This window comes from Cervus canadensis, chromosome 2, assembly GCF_019320065.1.
Source record: "Cervus canadensis isolate Bull #8, Minnesota chromosome 2, ASM1932006v1, whole genome shotgun sequence".
In the NCBI taxonomy this organism is placed as follows: Eukaryota; Metazoa; Chordata; class Mammalia; order Artiodactyla; family Cervidae; genus Cervus; species Cervus canadensis.
The window spans coordinates 54,417,800-54,435,772 of NC_057387.1; the positions used below are offsets into that span (position 1 = coordinate 54,417,800).

At 39.7% G+C, this 17,973-nt stretch overlaps 1 protein-coding gene across 1 annotated transcript in view; it reads right to left on the reverse strand.

Annotated features, from left to right (window-relative positions):
- Positions 1-1,452: 1,452 nt before the first annotated feature.
- Positions 1,453-17,973, reverse strand: part of CLCA1 (chloride channel accessory 1) — a 34,943-nt gene continuing 18,422 nt past the window's right edge. Inside the window, exons 6-14 of the mRNA XM_043460773.1 lie at positions 17,352-17,570; positions 16,582-16,809; positions 12,640-12,814; positions 10,745-10,851; positions 7,880-8,095; positions 6,549-6,810; positions 5,479-5,649; positions 2,862-3,095; positions 1,453-2,064 (exon numbers count right to left, since the gene is read on the reverse strand). Of these exons, the coding sequence (XP_043316708.1) occupies positions 1,682-2,064; positions 2,862-3,095; positions 5,479-5,649; positions 6,549-6,810; positions 7,880-8,095; positions 10,745-10,851; positions 12,640-12,814; positions 16,582-16,809; positions 17,352-17,570 (1,995 nt within the window). The 3' untranslated portion in view covers positions 1,453-1,681. The remainder of the gene's footprint in view (positions 2,065-2,861; positions 3,096-5,478; positions 5,650-6,548; positions 6,811-7,879; positions 8,096-10,744; positions 10,852-12,639; positions 12,815-16,581; positions 16,810-17,351; positions 17,571-17,973) is intronic.

Consider the following 17,973-nt stretch of genomic DNA (forward strand, 5'->3'; position numbering starts at 1 on the left):
TGCCTGGGGAATCCCATGGACAGAGGAGCCTGGTGGGCTACAGTCTATGGGGTCTCAAAGAGTCAGACACAACTGAGCAACTAACACTTTCACTTTTTTCCATTTCTTTATTTTCTTAATTTTTAAACATACTTATTGTATGTATCTTTAAGTTGCCTCAAATCCTATTTTGAAATTTTTGAATCTTCCTTTTAGAATATCTATAAATAAAGAAATAAATCTAGAGCCTATGTAAAAACAATCTTCTAGATATTTTGTTTTCAGAGAGTCACCTGAATATTAAACTCATTGTGCTAATAAACTGGGAATTTGAAACAACTTTACAAGAATACTTGCCCTTGGAGGCACTGGAATGTTTGATTAGTCCTTGATGGGAACTGTCATATTGCTAAGTCTATTTGTCCTCTTCCCCTTTTCTTTTCCTTCCCCTTTCATCTGTCATGACCGTCGCCTCTTCCAGTTTTGTTTAGTCCTTCATGTAGTCCCCAAAACCTCCCTCCCCACCCTACTCAGTCATAGATAGCACTCCTGATTTATCCTCACATGTCCCTTATTGCCTGTAAGAAAAAGGCCAAATCTTACTCATCTGTTTGTATTCAGGACCTAGCATAAGCCTGGAATATAGTAGCCAGCTAATGAGTATTTGTTGAATGAAATGAATTGCATTACGTAAGATGATGCATATAAGGCATTAGTAGAACACTTGACACAAAGTATACAGCAAATTTTTCTCAATCAGTTTCCTTCACACCTGGCCTGAACCTACTTTTCTACTGCATATGCCACCACTGTGGCTTTAGGCATCTTTGACTCATAATTGCATATGCACATTGCATACATTTCTGTGCCTTTGGAGCCTTTACCATGCTGTTATTTCCTTCCACAATGCAAAGTGAAAGTGAAAGTCGCTCAGTCGTGTCCAACTCTTTGAGACCCCATGGACTATACAGTCTATGGAATTCTCCAGGTCAGAATACTGGAGTGGGTAGCCATTCCCTTCTCCAGGGGATCTTCCAAACCCAGGGATCGAACCCAGGTCTCCCGTGTTGCAGGAGGATTCTTTACCAGATGAACCACCTGGGAAGCTACAATGCAATCTCTTTCTTAAATGCATCATCTTTGCCCAAATCTAGAGAAAAAGAATATACAATCCTGGTAATGTTGGTCCAAATCTCTTCTATAACAAGTCATGAATTTTATATTTATTTATTTTTAACGTTTTATTTTGTTTTGGAGTATAGATGATTAGCAATGTGTTAGTTTCAGATGTACAGCAAAGTAATTCAGTTATACATATTCATGCACCTATTCATTTTCAAATTCTTTTCCCATTTATGTTGCTATATAATATTGAACATGCTTTTTATATTTAAATAGTTTGACCTAGTTGGGCATTTCTGGCGTATTTCAATATAATTACATGTTCTTTTATAACTGGCAAAGTTCCTCAAATCAAATTAAACATATTTCCATTTATTGATGCAAGCACCCCTTCTTTCTGTACTCAAGTAATTAATAAGTGAGCAATGATTAAATTTTTGGATTTGAATAGATACTTTTTATGTATGTGTATCCAGTTTTTAGTATTTTATTTCATTAAATTGCCTCATAAGGAAATCTAAAATACATTTTATAATTTTTTATAATCAAAAGAAGGATGAATGATTTATCTCAGGAAAACTCAGCCCAAGGAAATTTGTAATTCTCCTAGCCACTTCCACATAATTTTTAAAATGTGGATACCAGGAATGGTGCTGTTGATACTAATATCAGGACAAGGAAGAGAAGGACTTGGTTTCTCTGGAGGAATCTCTGGGGGAATAAACAAAGACACTTGTGCAATGTTGGAGATTTCTGACTTCAGGCTGACCTTATCAACAGCCTGTATAGCAATGAAGAGATCCGTGCCGTTTGTAAAAGTGATGGCTTCTGGTTTAAACACAAAGACTTCCTCTGAGTTGGCCTCCTTTGGGATGAGATGAGTAGTGTTCACTTGAAGCGATTCATTGAACTTGTCTCTGAGCTCAAGAATATTTGTGCTTATTTTAATGATGTACTTGTCAGCTAAAACATAATTTAGAAAAGGACGTGATTTGTAATCCTCAAGTCAAAGTTTTTAAAAATCTGTTAGATACAATATCACCATCCTATAAAATACCAATTAATAAATGAGATTGATGGTCCATTTTTATAAGCACTAGTATCTTCTTTTTTTTACATTTTAATTTTTATATCCTGTTCCCTTTTCAATTCTGACAGAGTGATAAATGTAAAACTGGATCAGGCTTGACTTAAAGCCTAGCTAATTATTTCTGGCCATAGTACCTGACTGAAAGAGGAGATAATTACTGCTTATTATTTTATTATTTGTGCTTCTCAAACTTGAATATACACACACATCATCCAGGGATCTTAAAATGCAGATTCTGGTTCAGTAGACCCAGTTCTACACTTCTAACGTGCATTCATGTGATGACCATGCTGCAATCCACAGACCATATTTTGAAAGAAAAAATCTAGTAGAATCTGAGGTTTCTTCCAAAGGACAACTCTGCTCCATAGTAACTCTATTCCCAGTTCTCTCCAAGAGACATATACTAAAAATGAGGTCTATTAAAGCACAGCTTGGCAAGATTTCAGGAAAAAAAACTGAGGATTGCTATTCCTGGTTGAAATATCTTACACCTATATAGGCCAGTTCTCGTGTTTAAAAGTCTTAAACTGTCATTTCAGAGACATTCCAGGTCCCTCCTGCCTTCTGCCCTCTAAATACATCACAACACACCTGCCTGCCTCCCACCCTCTGCCCCTCTGCTTGGCTGCTAAACTCCTTTACAGGGTCCATACCACGTTCAGCTTACCTGTTCCAAGATCATAATCATCCCCAGGAGCCGTCCAGGTCAGATTAATGAGATTGTCCCCTTGGAGTTTTGCCTTCAGGTCAGTGATTTTACACGGTGGAAAGAGATCAGGTATGGGGGCCTTTGGAACATCGGTGGCCACAAATGAACCTCCCGAGGAAGTTCTGCTGAAACATACTTGCTTGTCTTGATCCTTGTTAACTTCAGGTCTTGGTGGATTCCATTTTACTTCACCTGCATTAAAAAATTCCTCAGTTAAGACAGATAACACCATGAAATGGCTATACTTCCCTCTGTTTTGTCATTGAGTTGCCCTCTTCTTACGCTTCCCTTCTTTCTTCCCATGCACAAAACTTACTTTATTTGTTGTGAAGCTCCCAAATCAGGTCACATCAGAGGGGAAAAAGCAAAAAGAATCATAGTTCTTTATCTCACATACATTTATTTCCTGGATATTTAGTGGGATAGCTTCCACAATTTGTTTTTTATAACTACACTTGTCCTGGAATTGATTTTTTGTGTGTGTGTGTGTTTTTTTTTTTTTAATTTAAATTGGAGGATAATTGCTTCACAATATTGTGTTGGTTTCTGCTATATGCCAACATGAATCAGCCATAGGTATACATAAATCCCTCTCCTTTTGAACCTCCCTTCCACCTTCCACCCTATCCTATGTTTTTGCTATCCTACTATCTTATCCTAATCTTAACCTGCCACAACATCAGTTTAAATATTACCTCTGCTTTAAACCTTCTCAGAGTTCCTCAAGCAGTCTCTTCCACCTAGGTAATACTGTGGGTTTTCTTGTCTTTCCTATTTATTTCTTAATCATTTATCTGGGATTCAAGAATTGCCTTGATTATTTATTCTTTGAATTTTTCTCTTCCTCTCCATATTTGTGTTTTATCTTCCTTATTAGACTGTAGTTTCTCACAAAATGTTTTATGTTAGGGATTCTAAATTGTGTGCTTTTGTAAGACTTGATTTTCTCAATGAATGCATGGAAATCTAGTTAATGTAGCAATTCCAATTTGCTTCACATTCTTGCTGAAAATTTGTATAAAAGTCATCCTGAAATTCTAAAAATCCCTGACCTGTTCAATCAGTGGGGTTCTTAGACTTTCTTTGCAATAAAAATATTCTATAATATCTTAATATTACATTACTCAGACTTTACTTTCTCATAAACTCTACTTTTTTAGCCCTTATAATTTTTTTTGTCTATAAAGACAGATTGATCTTTATACCAATTAATCTGGTCTTGGGCAAAGATTAGATGAATACTTTAGGAGATTTAAGTTTAGTCCAATTCACCAGTAAAGATGGTCTCTCTTGGTACCAAGGCTCATCAGGGGATGAGGGAAAAACATGGCTTCCTGATGCCAAATCAGGTTTTATCACTATTAGTAATGTGGACTGATATTCTCTCTAGTCTCTGTTCCTCCATCTGTAAAATGACATAATTAGGAGAATGAGATATCTTAATGCAAATATAACACTGCTAGATATAGTCACTCTACCAGTTTCCTCCTGACTTCTTTCCTTGACTCAAAACGAAGAGCAAATGAGGATAAACTAAGCTGAAATACGTAAAAGAGCTTTGAAAGCAACAGTATCTTTTAAAACATTTTCCCCTATGGTCAACTTTGCTTGAGGGCATACCACTTGTCTCAGTATCTTCCCTTTCCTGAGTACACACTCAAGTAAAGAGGACAGTGGGAAGCTTCTTGGAAGAGCTGTTCTTACTATACACCAGAGCTAGGACAAGACTTGTCCAGGACAGAATGGATATTGATGGAAAATAAGTCCTAGAACCTAGCAGGACTCAGTCTCAGGTCTGATTCCAGCTCTACTCAAGGACAAGTGTTCATAACGAAGACTGGTATGGGACTATCTGTTCCACGGACCATAATTTCTCCACTTCCTTACATGTGGGCTCAGTGTTTTGTCTGTTATTAGGTTTATCTACTATTCTCCCTGGTCTGATAGAAGAAGAGAGGAGGAAAAGGAGACAGTGTGCTTATGGTGATACTGATGCAGATAACAAGACCTGAATTGAGAAAGAGCTTAATTACAAAATGTTTTGAAATATTATTAAAAGTGAAAACAAACAGTTATTGAATGCTTCTTATTTACCAGCAATAGCTTATTTAGATGCATTTCTTATTTATTCATCATAACCATTCCATGAGGTAGTTACTATTATTACCTTTTTGACAAGAGAGGCAGACAAAGCACAAGAGAGTACCTAAAATACTTTATCTGGTAGAAGGCTGGAATCAAACCAAGGCAGTCAAAATCTGTATTCAATCTGATGGTTTAACTAGGTGCTATGTTGTTACCTAGAGAACAGTGAACGACGTCTGGACATATGTTTGATTGTCATGACTGTGAGGGCTGCTTCTGATGTCTAGTAAATAGAGGCCAGAAGTGTTTCTAAACATCTCACAATGCACAGGACAGCCCTTCACAATAAAGAATTATGTGGCTAAAATATCAGTAATGGCAAGGTTGAGAAACTCTGATTTAATTCTCTACCATTCTCTCCTCAGGTTTTGGTTTTCCCTTGATTCCAAGCCTTTTGCTCAAGCCAAGGGTGTTGTTACAGATTACTCACCATTCTCAATCCAGCCAGGTATGTACATGGCTCCATTCTTCTGGGATGATACCTTCTGAGAGTCTGTGTTGACTCCTCCCAGAGCCCACACTTTTACACTGTATCTACCATTTGTATTGTAAGCTATAAAATACCTTGAATAGATACCATCATCCTTAGTAGCATCAGCACCTTGACAGAGAAATGAAGGAATTAATGAAGGAATTAGGATTTGACTGTGTTAAGGGTGAGGTATACTTCTTTTACCACTTTGCGTGTGTGTAATTTCAAATGCATACATCTTGTCCTCCTGAATTGTCTTTCTTTTTGAAATCAGAGATCAAGTCATGTGTCTCTGTTACATCCAACATAGCACAAAGTAACTACTCAATAAGTATCTGTTGAACTGAATTGAATTACTGTATGTTACTGGTGAGAAAAAAGTGTTGTATGATTATTTTCTTAAAATTTATGACTTTTACTGAGGATAGGTTTAGGTAGGAAATTCATTTACAGAATTTGTTTTAATAAAGCTACTTGTTTTATAGTAAATAGTCAAGTTCCTTCTAAAATAAATGTAGAATTTTCTTTTTCTCACCCTGTTAGACTTCTTAAATATAAAAATAATAGACTTTTCACTTTGGTCAAGATAATATAGAATTCACATAGATAGGGGAGTCATATATAACAATAGTTGAATCCATCTCTGCTGCTTTCCAAATGTTAAAGCCTCTTTCTTCATCTGTAATGTAGGGATCATAATACCTCAAAAGTGTGTGGCGAAGATAAGAAATGAAGATCTAATTATCCATCCATCCATCACAAACACGTAACACAAAATAGCTATTAATTTTCCTCCTTTCCTTTTCTGAGAGGGTTGGAATGCCCACTGACCACTTTCTTGCACTTTATAGAAGCTAAAGGCAAGCCCTGCTGATGTTTCCCAACATTTTGAAGTACAGGCGTTGCAGGGAGGCAGAGGGCTCACCCGCCACAGCCCCACTGCTGGGCTTCTCACCACAGACGCCCTCCTTCAGTCACCTGGTTGTTTCCTGGGAAAGAAAAATGTGTCCACTTCCTGGGGTGGTTACCTGATCCGTTGTCCAGTAATTCCAAGGTAACTGTTTTCCCATCCACTGACTCTATCAGGGCTGTGACCTTGGCCCTGAGAATAGGCTTGGTTCCTTGGTGAACCTTGACATAGACCACCATAGGGCTAGGGAATTTGCCTGTATCTTGGTTCATTTTAGCGGTCACTGTAACTGGAGGCAAAGTAGCACTTGATGCGCGGGAGGTGACGGTCAAAGTCAGGGTTTGGGAGCTTGCTTGTAGGCTGTATTTCCAAGTGCCAATCTAGCCAAAAAAAAAAAAAAAATGGAGACATTTCCAGTTAATAAATTTAAGTGACAGACCTGACTTCAACGTTAACTACAGGAAGAGCTCATCTGATACATGTACATTACAAGTAGATCTAAGAAGGTTTTTTATACTCTTGTAGTCAAGGGAAACTTTGGTATGTTTGGACTATTGACATGGTTCTTACTGCCAAGAAAATTCTAGTTGGGAAAAATGAGGTTTTAAAGTCATGTCCTTATCGTAGCATTGATTTCTCAAGAGCAGGATCAATAGAGGAAATAGTTTTCACTATGCCAAAGCATCAGCTGCTGTGTAATTTGAAGGTTCTCTTTTTAATACCTGGAGAAAATATCACTGATTTCCTTTTTCTTGACTAAAGTTATGACCAACCTAGACAGCATATTAAAAAGCAGAGACATTACTTTGCCAACAAAGGTCCATCTAGTCAAGGCTCTGATTTTTCCAGTAGCCATGTATGGGTGTGAAAGTTGGACTATAAAGTAAGCTGCGTGCCAAAGAATTGGTACTTTTGAACTGTGGTGTTGGAGAAGACTCTTGAGAGTCCCTTGGACTGCAAGGAGATCCAACCAGTCCATCCTAAAGGAAATCAGTCCTGAATATTCATTGGAAGGACTGATGCTGAGGCTAAAACCCCAACACTTTGGCCACCTGATGTGAAGAACTGACTCACTGGAAAAGACCCTGATGCTGGGGAAGATTGAAGGCAGGAGGAGGAGGGGATGACAGAGGATGAGCTGGTCGGATGGCATCACTCACTCGATGGACATGAGTTTGAGTAAGCTCCAGGAGTTGGTGATGGACAGGGAGGCCTGGCATGCTGCAGGCCATGAGGTTGCAAAGAGTCGGACACAACTGACTGAACTGAAGAGACTTGCTGTCATACTGAGTGATTTCCATTGAATGGAGTTTTTTCCTTGTTCTCTTTCATTCAACACTGACTTGTTTTTTTTTTTTTTTAGCAACCACTATCATTTAAAAAGCTGCAACTATTCTGTAAAAATTTTATCTTATCAAATTGTGAGAAAGAAAAAAGATGAACCCATACCTTGGCAATGTCTGGGATTTGAAGGTAAGCCATTCTGGTGCTTGTATCCACTACAAAGCCATCTTGTTTCTTTCCAGTGGGATCCCAGAGAAGGATTTGGGGAAGATTAGTTGTCCAGGTGATGAGAAACAAAGTGTCTTTCCCCACAGTGCTGTCCACAGTCACTGTGCCATTCATCCACTGATTGTTCTGGAGGGTTAATCCCCTACTCTCAAGCTGTAAAGTAAGTATACAATTCTTTACTTTCTGGAGAATACAGCTCCCATCATATAATAGCTTCCATTTTGCCTCCAACTATTAGTTGCCCCATTAAAAAGACTTCAGTGGTACCTAAGAACTTCGTTTGCTGTTTAGTACCTATTATGATCCAATTCTTCTTTTTTTTAATGATCCAATCATAAATGAGTTTTCCAGCCTTAACTTCCATAATGTTGATTCTGACACCCAAACAAGACCACTTCTTCTGATGATCTTCATGAATCTCTAACTCTCTGACTACTACACTCTCTGCTTTTCCTGGAAATCTATACGTTCATCTCCATTTGTCTAAGCCTTACCTGACCTTCAAAATTCAATTTGAAAGTCACTTGATGTCCATCTCACCAGCAAAGAATAAACTCCCACTCCTTTGATCTCCCACAGTATCTTTTTTTTTGAAAACTTTAAATTTTGTATTGGGGTATAGCCAATTAACAAACAATGGTTTGATAGCTTTAGGTGAACAGTGATGGGACTCAGCCATACATACACATGTATCCATTCTCCCCCAAAATCCCCTCCCATCCAGTTTGCCACATAACATTGAACAGAGTTCCATGTGCTATACAGTAGGTCCATTTTGAATATAGCAGTGTGTATATGTCGATCCTAAACTCTCTAACTACCCCTTCCTCCCACCCTTCCCCCAGAAGCCCTAATTTCATTTTCTAAGTCTGTGAGTGGATCTTGTTTCTATCAATCCTTTGATGTCCTCACATTGTGTTTTGCTTTATACCTACCAGTATACTGTACGTCTCATCTTATTACTGGACTTAAACCCTTCAGGGGACTAACTAGGACTTATTTTAACCCACATCTGGATTGTTTGACTTGCAAATAACTAAGTCCTAGGTCGATTATTATTGCAGTCCCTGTGAAGGTAAGTGAAATAAGTCAACGCCCAAGGTTGATTTGTTATCTCGAGAAGAACGAAGGAGCTGTAGCGCAGGGGTTGGAGTAGGGAAGGGCTAACCAGACTTTGTAGAAAGTATAATTTTTCAGGATTATCTCCTAGTTAATTATTTATGGTCTTTAAACGAATATCTGTTAGAACATAGGATGGTCTGGTCATCGAGCCCAAATTTCTAGTTTTGAAAATAGATTATGGTCTAAGATGTGAAGAAAACAAGGGGCCCTTGTTCTTATGACAGGTAGGGAAATGAGTCCTACTCATGTCTCAATCTCCCTCCCTTTTAGGTTTCTTAAATATAAAAATAATGGGCAGAAACTGCCTGACTGTGCACTTACCCATTAATCAGTTTAATTACTTTTCTAAGACATGTTCCTCCTGTGTTCAAATCAGGCTCTTGGGTTTAATATCTAAATCTGAACTAGTAAATGAGTGTAACTGCTATATTCTTTGACTGAATAAATGCTACACTGATAGACTAAAAAGCCTATTGTTTTGAAATCTGACATTATTTGGCTTTAAAAAATTTTTATTGGAGTATAGCTGATTTACAGTGTTGTGTTAGTTTCAGGAGCACAGCAAAGTGAATCAGTTATACACATACATATGTTGTGTTTAGTTGCTAAGTCTTGTCTGACTCTTTTGTGACCCCTCGGACTATAACCCATCAGGCTCCTCTGTCCATGGCATTTTCCAGGTAAGAATACTAGAGTGGGTTGCCATTTACTTCTCCAGGGGTTCTTACTAACCCAGGGGATTGAATTCATGTTTCCTGCATTGCATACAGATTCTTTACCACTGAGCCACCCGAGAAGCACATATAGATTCGTTTCCCATATTGGCTATGACAGAGTATTGATTAGAACTCCCTGGGCTATACAGTAGGTCATTATTTGGCTTTGATTTACATTATTTTTACTTTCATTCACAATAAAAGTTACAACTCACACAGGTGTGGTGCTGATTGTTCACTCTCTCTAGTTTAAAGATTCACATGAATAATTTTTACAGCCATTAGGAAAGAGCACTTAAAAATATATTTGTCCATTTTTTATTGTCCCAAGGTTTTTGAAAGAAAATTCTGTTTTCTTGAAATTCTAGAACCAGAGGGGACCACAGAAGTTTTCTGGTTCATGTCTGGCTGAGAACTTAAGTCCAGAGAGGTGAAGTTCTTTGCCCGTGGTCACAGTTAATGACAGACCCAGGAACAGGATCCAGGTGTCTGGACTGACCACATGGCCTTTTCATAGTACAAATCACTTTCCGCTCTTTATGGGAAAATCTTGACAAATATCAGGGATTTGAGGTAATGGAAAAAAAGACCAAGTAACCCCTGAACATTTGTTCCAGATAATTTATATTGAGATGACCTACTCCGAAGAAAATTCTGGGCCAATTATATTGCTATGGGTGCTTGTTAATATATGTTAAAACAGAATTCTTGGACCCATTACATTTTATGTTGATGGTTTCCAAGAGGAAGTCACTTAGTATTGTTTCCAAATTAGAAGCACTGATTGCCTTGTTTAAAGGAATACTGTTGCATTTTAGAAATAATGGCTAATATCAGGCTGAAGCTTCTATTTTAATTTTAATTCATTATTAGAAGAATGTGGAACTTTAAACTCATAACCATGAAACTCCCTATCTTGGTTGTAGTTTTTAATAAACATGAAAAACTGAGGAGGAACTCTGACCTGAATGGAGCGCTGGGAGACAGCTTTGTTTCCTGATGAAAGGGCCGCGAAAGCATCCACGAGGCCATTGTTCTGAGCCTGATCTGAAGCATATGTCTGCAAACCTCCTAGAATGCAATTTTGTTATCAGAAGTTATTTTCTAGAAAACAAGTATCTGCAACATTTTAGCAATTAAGATAAAATACACAAAATACTTACTCTTTTGTGCTATTAAAGCATTAATATTAATAGATTAACATTAAATAGGTGTCCAGATTAACTCAGCAGCTGATACTATTAATAATATTTTAATCCTACTAAGCAAATTCTTCAGCAACATCGTCATTTGGCTACTTCAGCCCTCTGCAAAGCAGTTAAGAATCCCTGATAGACCAAAGCTAGTAATATAAATCTTGTGTTTTAAAGGTCATGTACTTTCATACGAGCCATTAAGCCTCACTGCAAGTGTATTGATTTATTCTTATTTTACACATAATCTTAGCAAGCTTGACTTTCAAGTTTTTTCTTAAATCAGAAAAAATATGTATGTTACAGTAGTAAGAAATAACTGACAAGTGATGGTTATAGAAAAGCATTATATGTAGTAAACATGAAATTATATACCAGCCATGTAGTCTACACCTATTTAGAACAAGTGTAACTAAGATAGTTGATGTTAAGGCACTTTTAAACTGTTAGTGACATCTAAAATCTGAGGAGAGTGTTTTGGTCATCCTGTTGGTGCCTCACCCAGATCCCCTTATCCAGGCTAATGCATCTCTCCCCAGCAGCTCTGAGTGTTAGCCAAACAGCATATAGCTGCCTCCTTTTCAGAAAATTGCCTTACAAAATGGGGCCACCCTAGCTAAAGAACAGCATGCCCCACTCACCCCTGCCCTACCCTGACATTTTTTAACCACTGACTGATGGACACAGTGGTACAATGGTCTGTCTTTGAAGATTGGACCAAATCTGTCTTGCAGTTCTAGATCCAGAGCCTCCTGTGAGGTCAGGCTTCAGCTGGCCTCCTAATTCACATCTGTGCTTAGCTTCTTCCCCTGCCCGATCTTAGTCCCTACTGCCCCTTTCACCTGAGAGCTCTCCCTCTGTAAATCACATGCACCCAAATCCCTTTCTCAGGCTCTGCTTCTAGGAATCCCAGCATAAGACAAATACTGCTAAGAGCAAACAGTCTGTTGTTTTAGCTGGCTCACATTACAATTCAGCAATTGATATCAATAATTCTGGCCCTAGGTTAAAAAAATTTTAAGTAATAAAAACCCACTCTGCTGAAGAATAGTTGAGGTGGGATCTATTTTAACCATGTGCATATGGAAGGTGAAGCACGTTTTACAAAGAACCTGCATTACATTCTATATTTTCAGAGTGACCTTCTGTGTGGTTCAGCAGGCACTTTGCTTTTCCCCTGCTACTTCTTGTTCAAGTCCCAACTCAGATGTCACCTTCCTGTGCACTTCTTCCCCAGATGAAGTCTGGGCTCCCTTCTTTGTGCTCATTGTACCCTCTCTTACTAACAGAGCACTTGTATCATGGTATTATATAGTTAGTGGCTTGTCCTCTGTCTCCCCAGGGTCTCTTGGTCAGCTGCCAGCTGGAAGTGAATAGCTCCTAGTTAACCTATTAGATTCTTTCCAGTCTTTATAAGGTGTCTGGGAAGAGAGTCCCAAGTGGTGTGCTGGTCCCATCTTCTCCAGACTGTCCTAATCCTAGAAACAAGGCATTAGAATAAATGAGTGGAGCCGGTTCCAAAGTCATTTGGGGGAAAGGGCAGCTGATTGGTCAGTAAGATAATCCCATATCTCCTTGCCCTACCCTTCCCCTACTCCCCAGTGCACTGGAGCTCAAAGTCCAGTGGAAGAGAAAATACAGTGGGACTCAGCAGGTCACCCTTCACCTGTCATTTTTGACAGCTCCTCTAGTTCCGGCGCTGCAGATGGCCCCAGGGCAACCGTGTGGATGATGGCTCCGCTTTGTTTCACCTCATCAAAACATGTACTTATAGAGTTGTCCTCCCCATCGGTCAGTAAGACAATTTCAGCTCCATCTGTTGGATATTTCTTCTTAATCACCTAAGGACATAATTCAGGCATGAGTTGTCAGACTCAGGGTAGCCAAAGTACTGGGAAAACTGCAATTAAAGGGAACAAGAAGAGAAATTCTAGAGGGAATAAACAAAAGTGTCTGGGAATGGTCAAATATCTCTCTGTCTTGCAGTGATACAATTATAAATCAGCAAGATTCATGGAACTTGACAATGGTTTTTTCCCTTGGTTAACCTGTTGCAGAGAAGGCTTGGTAAGTTGGGATACAGGGCAGCCCCAAGGATGGACAGCTCTAGGGATGCAGAAAAGAAGGGTTTTCTAGTTTCCTTCACATGATGTCTCCTTGACAAGCTTTCAGAGGTTCCCAGATGAATTCAGAAATCACCCTGATTTAATAGGGATAATAATGGGGACTAATATATTACTATTAGCATATTAGACTCATGGCAGATTTTAGCTTGCCTGGTACTCATCTGTTTTACCATTCCAGCTGTTTATGGCTGGCCTTGATTCTGATTGGTCAGTTCCCAGGTCACATGTGGAGAAGGCTATGGTACCCCACTCAAGTACTCTTGCCTGGAGAATCCCATGGATGGAGGAGCCTGGTAAGCTGCAGTTCATGGGGTTGCTAAGAGTCGGACACGACTGAGCGACTTCACTTTCACTTTTCACTTGCATGCATTGGAGAAGGAAATGGCAACCCACTCCAGTGTTCTTGCCTGGAGAATCCCAGGGACAGGGGAGCCTGGTGGGCTGGTGTCTATGGGGTCGCACAGAGTCGGACACAACTGAAGTGACTTAGCAGCAGCAGTTCACATGAATTACTAAAATTTTTAATATCCCCTCTGATGAAAGCAAAACATTTTGTTCCTATTAATCCCTAGTTCCTAGTTGTCTTATGGCACCTATGTCTCAACTATTCCTGGTAGACCCAGATTATGTTTTTTATGTGGTATAGAGAAGTTATGCCTTGTGCCAAAATTGGATAAGAAGGAAAATCAGATAAATATCATAATGTTTATGAAGAGGAAGGCAAGAGTTCACCTTCCCTTAAAAAGAAGAAGGGAGACTCAGATGTAGAGGAAACAAGTAATTCTAAGTAACTCCAATCTCTGGACCAGACTCTCAGGAAGGGAAGAAACTCGATGTAGGTTAAAAGAGAAGCTGAAAGCAGTGGAGACTTCTGCCCCACTCCTTTTGAGAGGGGGCTGCTCCACAAAGGATGAAGGCAGAACTCTGATTGCTGTCATGTGAGTAAGCCTGGAGCCCAGGAGCCCAGGAGCCTGTCAGCTGTGGTTGAGACCTCAGTCTGACCAAGCTGTAGGGCTCACTCAGTCATGTCTGACTCTTTGTGACTCTATGGACTGTAGCCCACCAGGCTGCTCTGTCCATGGGATTCTCCAGGCAAGAATACTGGAGTGGGTTGCCATTTCCTTCTCCTAGGGATCTTTATAACCCAGGGATTGAACCCAGGTCTCCTGCATTGCAGGCAGATTCCTTACTATCTGAGCCACCAGAGAAGCCCCTGAGAGGCCAGAGAAAGGGCTCAATTTGGATTCCCTTGTCCCACTCCCCATCATTGCTATGTGTCATGGAATACATGCAGAAGTCCGCAAGTATCCATAGGGGAAATGGAAACCAGCTGACTTGAGAATTGGCAGGCAAGAGGACAATTTGTCTTGTCCTAGAAGCTAAGGGGTGTGCAACCTCCCAAGGGCCAGATGCAGGGCCTGGGGGTGCTCAGGGCTGTGCCCCAGCACTGAGAGCCAGAGTGTGGTGAGTCAGCTGGGGGAAACCAGTGGGCACTGATCAAGCTAAGAAAGCAGGTAAAGTCCAGTGGGCCCAGCTCAACAGACACCACTGCCAAACTTGACCGGGGTCCTCACTGGGGCCAGCAGGGACCTTGAGACAGGGCAGGATCCAAGGCCCTTTGCCTCATCACCTCATCACTCCTTTGCCTGTGTGTGGTCACACACAAGCTCCTCCCACCCCATACCTGGGCTCTGTAGGGCAGGAGGAGCATCTAAATTCCAACTGTGTGCCTCACATACTCTCTCACCCACTGCAGTGGGAAATGCAGAACCAGAAGTTCCCTCTTCACCATCAGGCCATCTGGTATTAGTCATTTCCCCTCGGGTTTTGTATAGCATGAGTCCAGTAGACATGTCAGTGATTTCAGTGTCGGTTTCCCTCCCTTACTTGCTTCTTTAATCAAAGTATGTGGGTGAGTGGCAGAGGCAAGAGAACCCAGGTGCACAAAGGCATCTGGAGAAGGGTTTTGAAGCTGACTGTGTAAGCAATAAAATCCACTTCTAGGGAACTGATCTTCAAAGTGGAATAAAAGGGCCAGAGGGTCAGATTGCATATGAGGGAATGCTTGAGTCCACTGTCAACATGAAACATGTGAGCTGAAAACTAAATATTCCTGCTGCTGCTTGGAAATCGGGGATAGCCCCACTGATGTGTTGTGCCCCAAGCAGGCAGAAGGTAGACTTCCCCAAGACCCTGCAGAGATTGTGAGACCTTAGACCAGACAGCTTCTCTCAGCCTCCTATTATTTATTTCATGGGACTAAATAGCCTCTAAAAAATATAATATCATAGTTTATATTTGGATCATTTAAGCATCTGATATAATCAAATAGCTCAATTTAATTTTATTTATTGAGAACCTCCTATATAGAAGATATTGTGCCAGAAGTTAAAAGATAATTCATATCTCAGAACAAGTTTTGTTTGAGCAAGGGACATGACAGGAAAGAAGATAGAAGAGCTAAAACTCTTGAGATATTTTTAAAAGTAGAAAACAAGTTCATAGGATTCAGAAAGAGAAACTCTATACGGTTGAAAGGATCAGGAAAGATGTCAAGGAATAGATAGTGTCTGTGATGGATATGTGAAGGAAGAGTATGATTAGAGATAAAAAGGAGGGACGAAAAATTAAGTAGGGAGCTGGCTGGGCAAAAGTGTGGAAACTGCTAGCAAAGGACAGGTAATCTGATTTGCTTAAAGCATAAAACCTGGAAGAGAGTCCCAGGTACTTAAGCCTGGAAAGGTAGGTAGGGGCTATATTATAAAATAAATTAAATGTTAAACTGAGAAATTTTACTTAGTTTGTTGAAAATGGGGAGAGATTGAGACCTAAGTAGAGGGGTGACATGATTGGATGATCAGATGGGATCTTTGGATACATCCCTAATACAATTAGATTTGCAGTTCCTAAGCCATCCTATTTCAAACTTAAACCATTTGCTTGCCCAAAAGGAGGTCTTATATACCCAAAAGTTTGGAATGTTAAGCTACTTCAAAATTTAACCACAACTCTGAGTTTACTTTTTTCTTCAGAGAAGATATTCTCTTATGTCCCTGGGTACCTTTCCTCATAGCATACCTTAGTGTATGATTATACACTTATTTATGTGACTATGAGGTTAATGAATCTTCCCCCAGTAAGATTTTAAGCTCCATGACAGTAGGTGTGGTATGTTTGGCCCTCATGGTACTCTTAATGCCTGGCACATTGCAGTGCCTGGCATGTAGAAGTAACACCATGAATGTTTCAAATGAAAGCAGGAAAGCGTGAATGCACAGATGCAGAAAAACACAAAAGCGTGAATGAATTAGTTAACAATAGTTTTGTGGGCCTGTGTTACTGCATCATTTGGACCATTGCTTTGCCCTTGGTTGTCTAATTCAGCTAGACATGAGGCATGCATAGAAATACTGGAAAAGGTAATTTCTTAGGAGACATAAATTGTAAACACTGGCAAACTATGACAGGGGAACTTGTCTCACAGTGAATGCCGATCGAAGCCCAGAGCAGATGGATGTTCCTCCTGAGGCTGCTGTGGGTAAGCTTTTGGTAAGCGCGTCCCTTTCAGTGGCACCGTTTATCTGAACAAGTTCACTTTGTACATAGGCAGCACTGTCAAACGTCACCATCCCGACCCAGGACCCTTGCTCAACCGTCTGCAGAAGGAAGAGTTTGCCTGCTTGATTCAGTCGGTTAAGGCGGTTACCAATCTAAATGGAAAAGCAGAAGAAAAGCAGTCGGGTTAGGTTTGGACCGGCAGACTGACAACAGAACAGAGGGAATTTGGAAGTAGTTGCCTCAGTGCAGAGTAAATAACAAGCTTACTCAAGGCATATCCTTCTATGGAAGAAAATTTCTCCTTTGTATTTAGTAGTATATTTGGATACAATTTCAGGGCTTTTGTATAAATAACTCAAAGCTATATCCAAGTTTGGCTTTAGTTCATTAGTTCAATGCCCTAGAAGTAGTTTTATAAATGTACATATTGTCAGGAAAACAAAAGAAGGTTAATTCTATATAGTTCATCAGATCTCTGCTCACAAATTGCAAGCTATTTGGCAAATGAGACACTTGATGCTGAATTTTTGTTGAATAAAGTGAAGGTGGCCTTTTCTAATGGAAATGTTATGCTTGTAACTGTTCTGACCTTTGGGGTTGTGTTTATTCGCAGCCAGCTCCAAGTTGTGGTCTAGATCATATCATATAGAAATATGAGATGAGCATCCAGAAGACCAGGACCCACTGAACTTACCGTCATGCTTCCAGACTTATCAAGGACTAAACACACAATTCTTTGTCCGATCTGCAGCAATGAGAAGGTGGGCTTGGGTGGCTGTGTTGTCATAGGAGTTGTTGTCTTAAAATCCTCTGAATCTTGGATCACTTCCCATGTGCTTCGGAGATTGCATTTCTTGTTTTGCTCATTTGGGGCTTCTTTATTATGATTTTTTTCTTTACAGAATTCAACCACCTAAAATTGTCAGTAAAATGATACAGATAACAGTAAACTACTTGTTAAAATCTTTAATAATTTGATTAAAATATTTTAAATGTAGATTTACATTTATGTGCCCTCCTTCTCAGTCTGCCTTGGGGAAAATCACAATGAAAATTCAGAGCTTCTATCTCAAAACGTGTCTTTAACCTCACTGGACCCTTTGTGCTCCTCAGGAATCTATTTACCTGTTCTTAGCTTCCCTCCTATTTCTCAAATTTGTCATTGCAAGCAATCATAACTATCCTCAAGCCACCTATATCTCAACATTTCTCCCCTGGTACCATTTTCTCTCTCCATCCTTTCACTTCTTGCTCACTTTCTCACTTCCCAGTGATTTATAAATACCTTGTGTTTCAACTTTCAATACCCACCATTC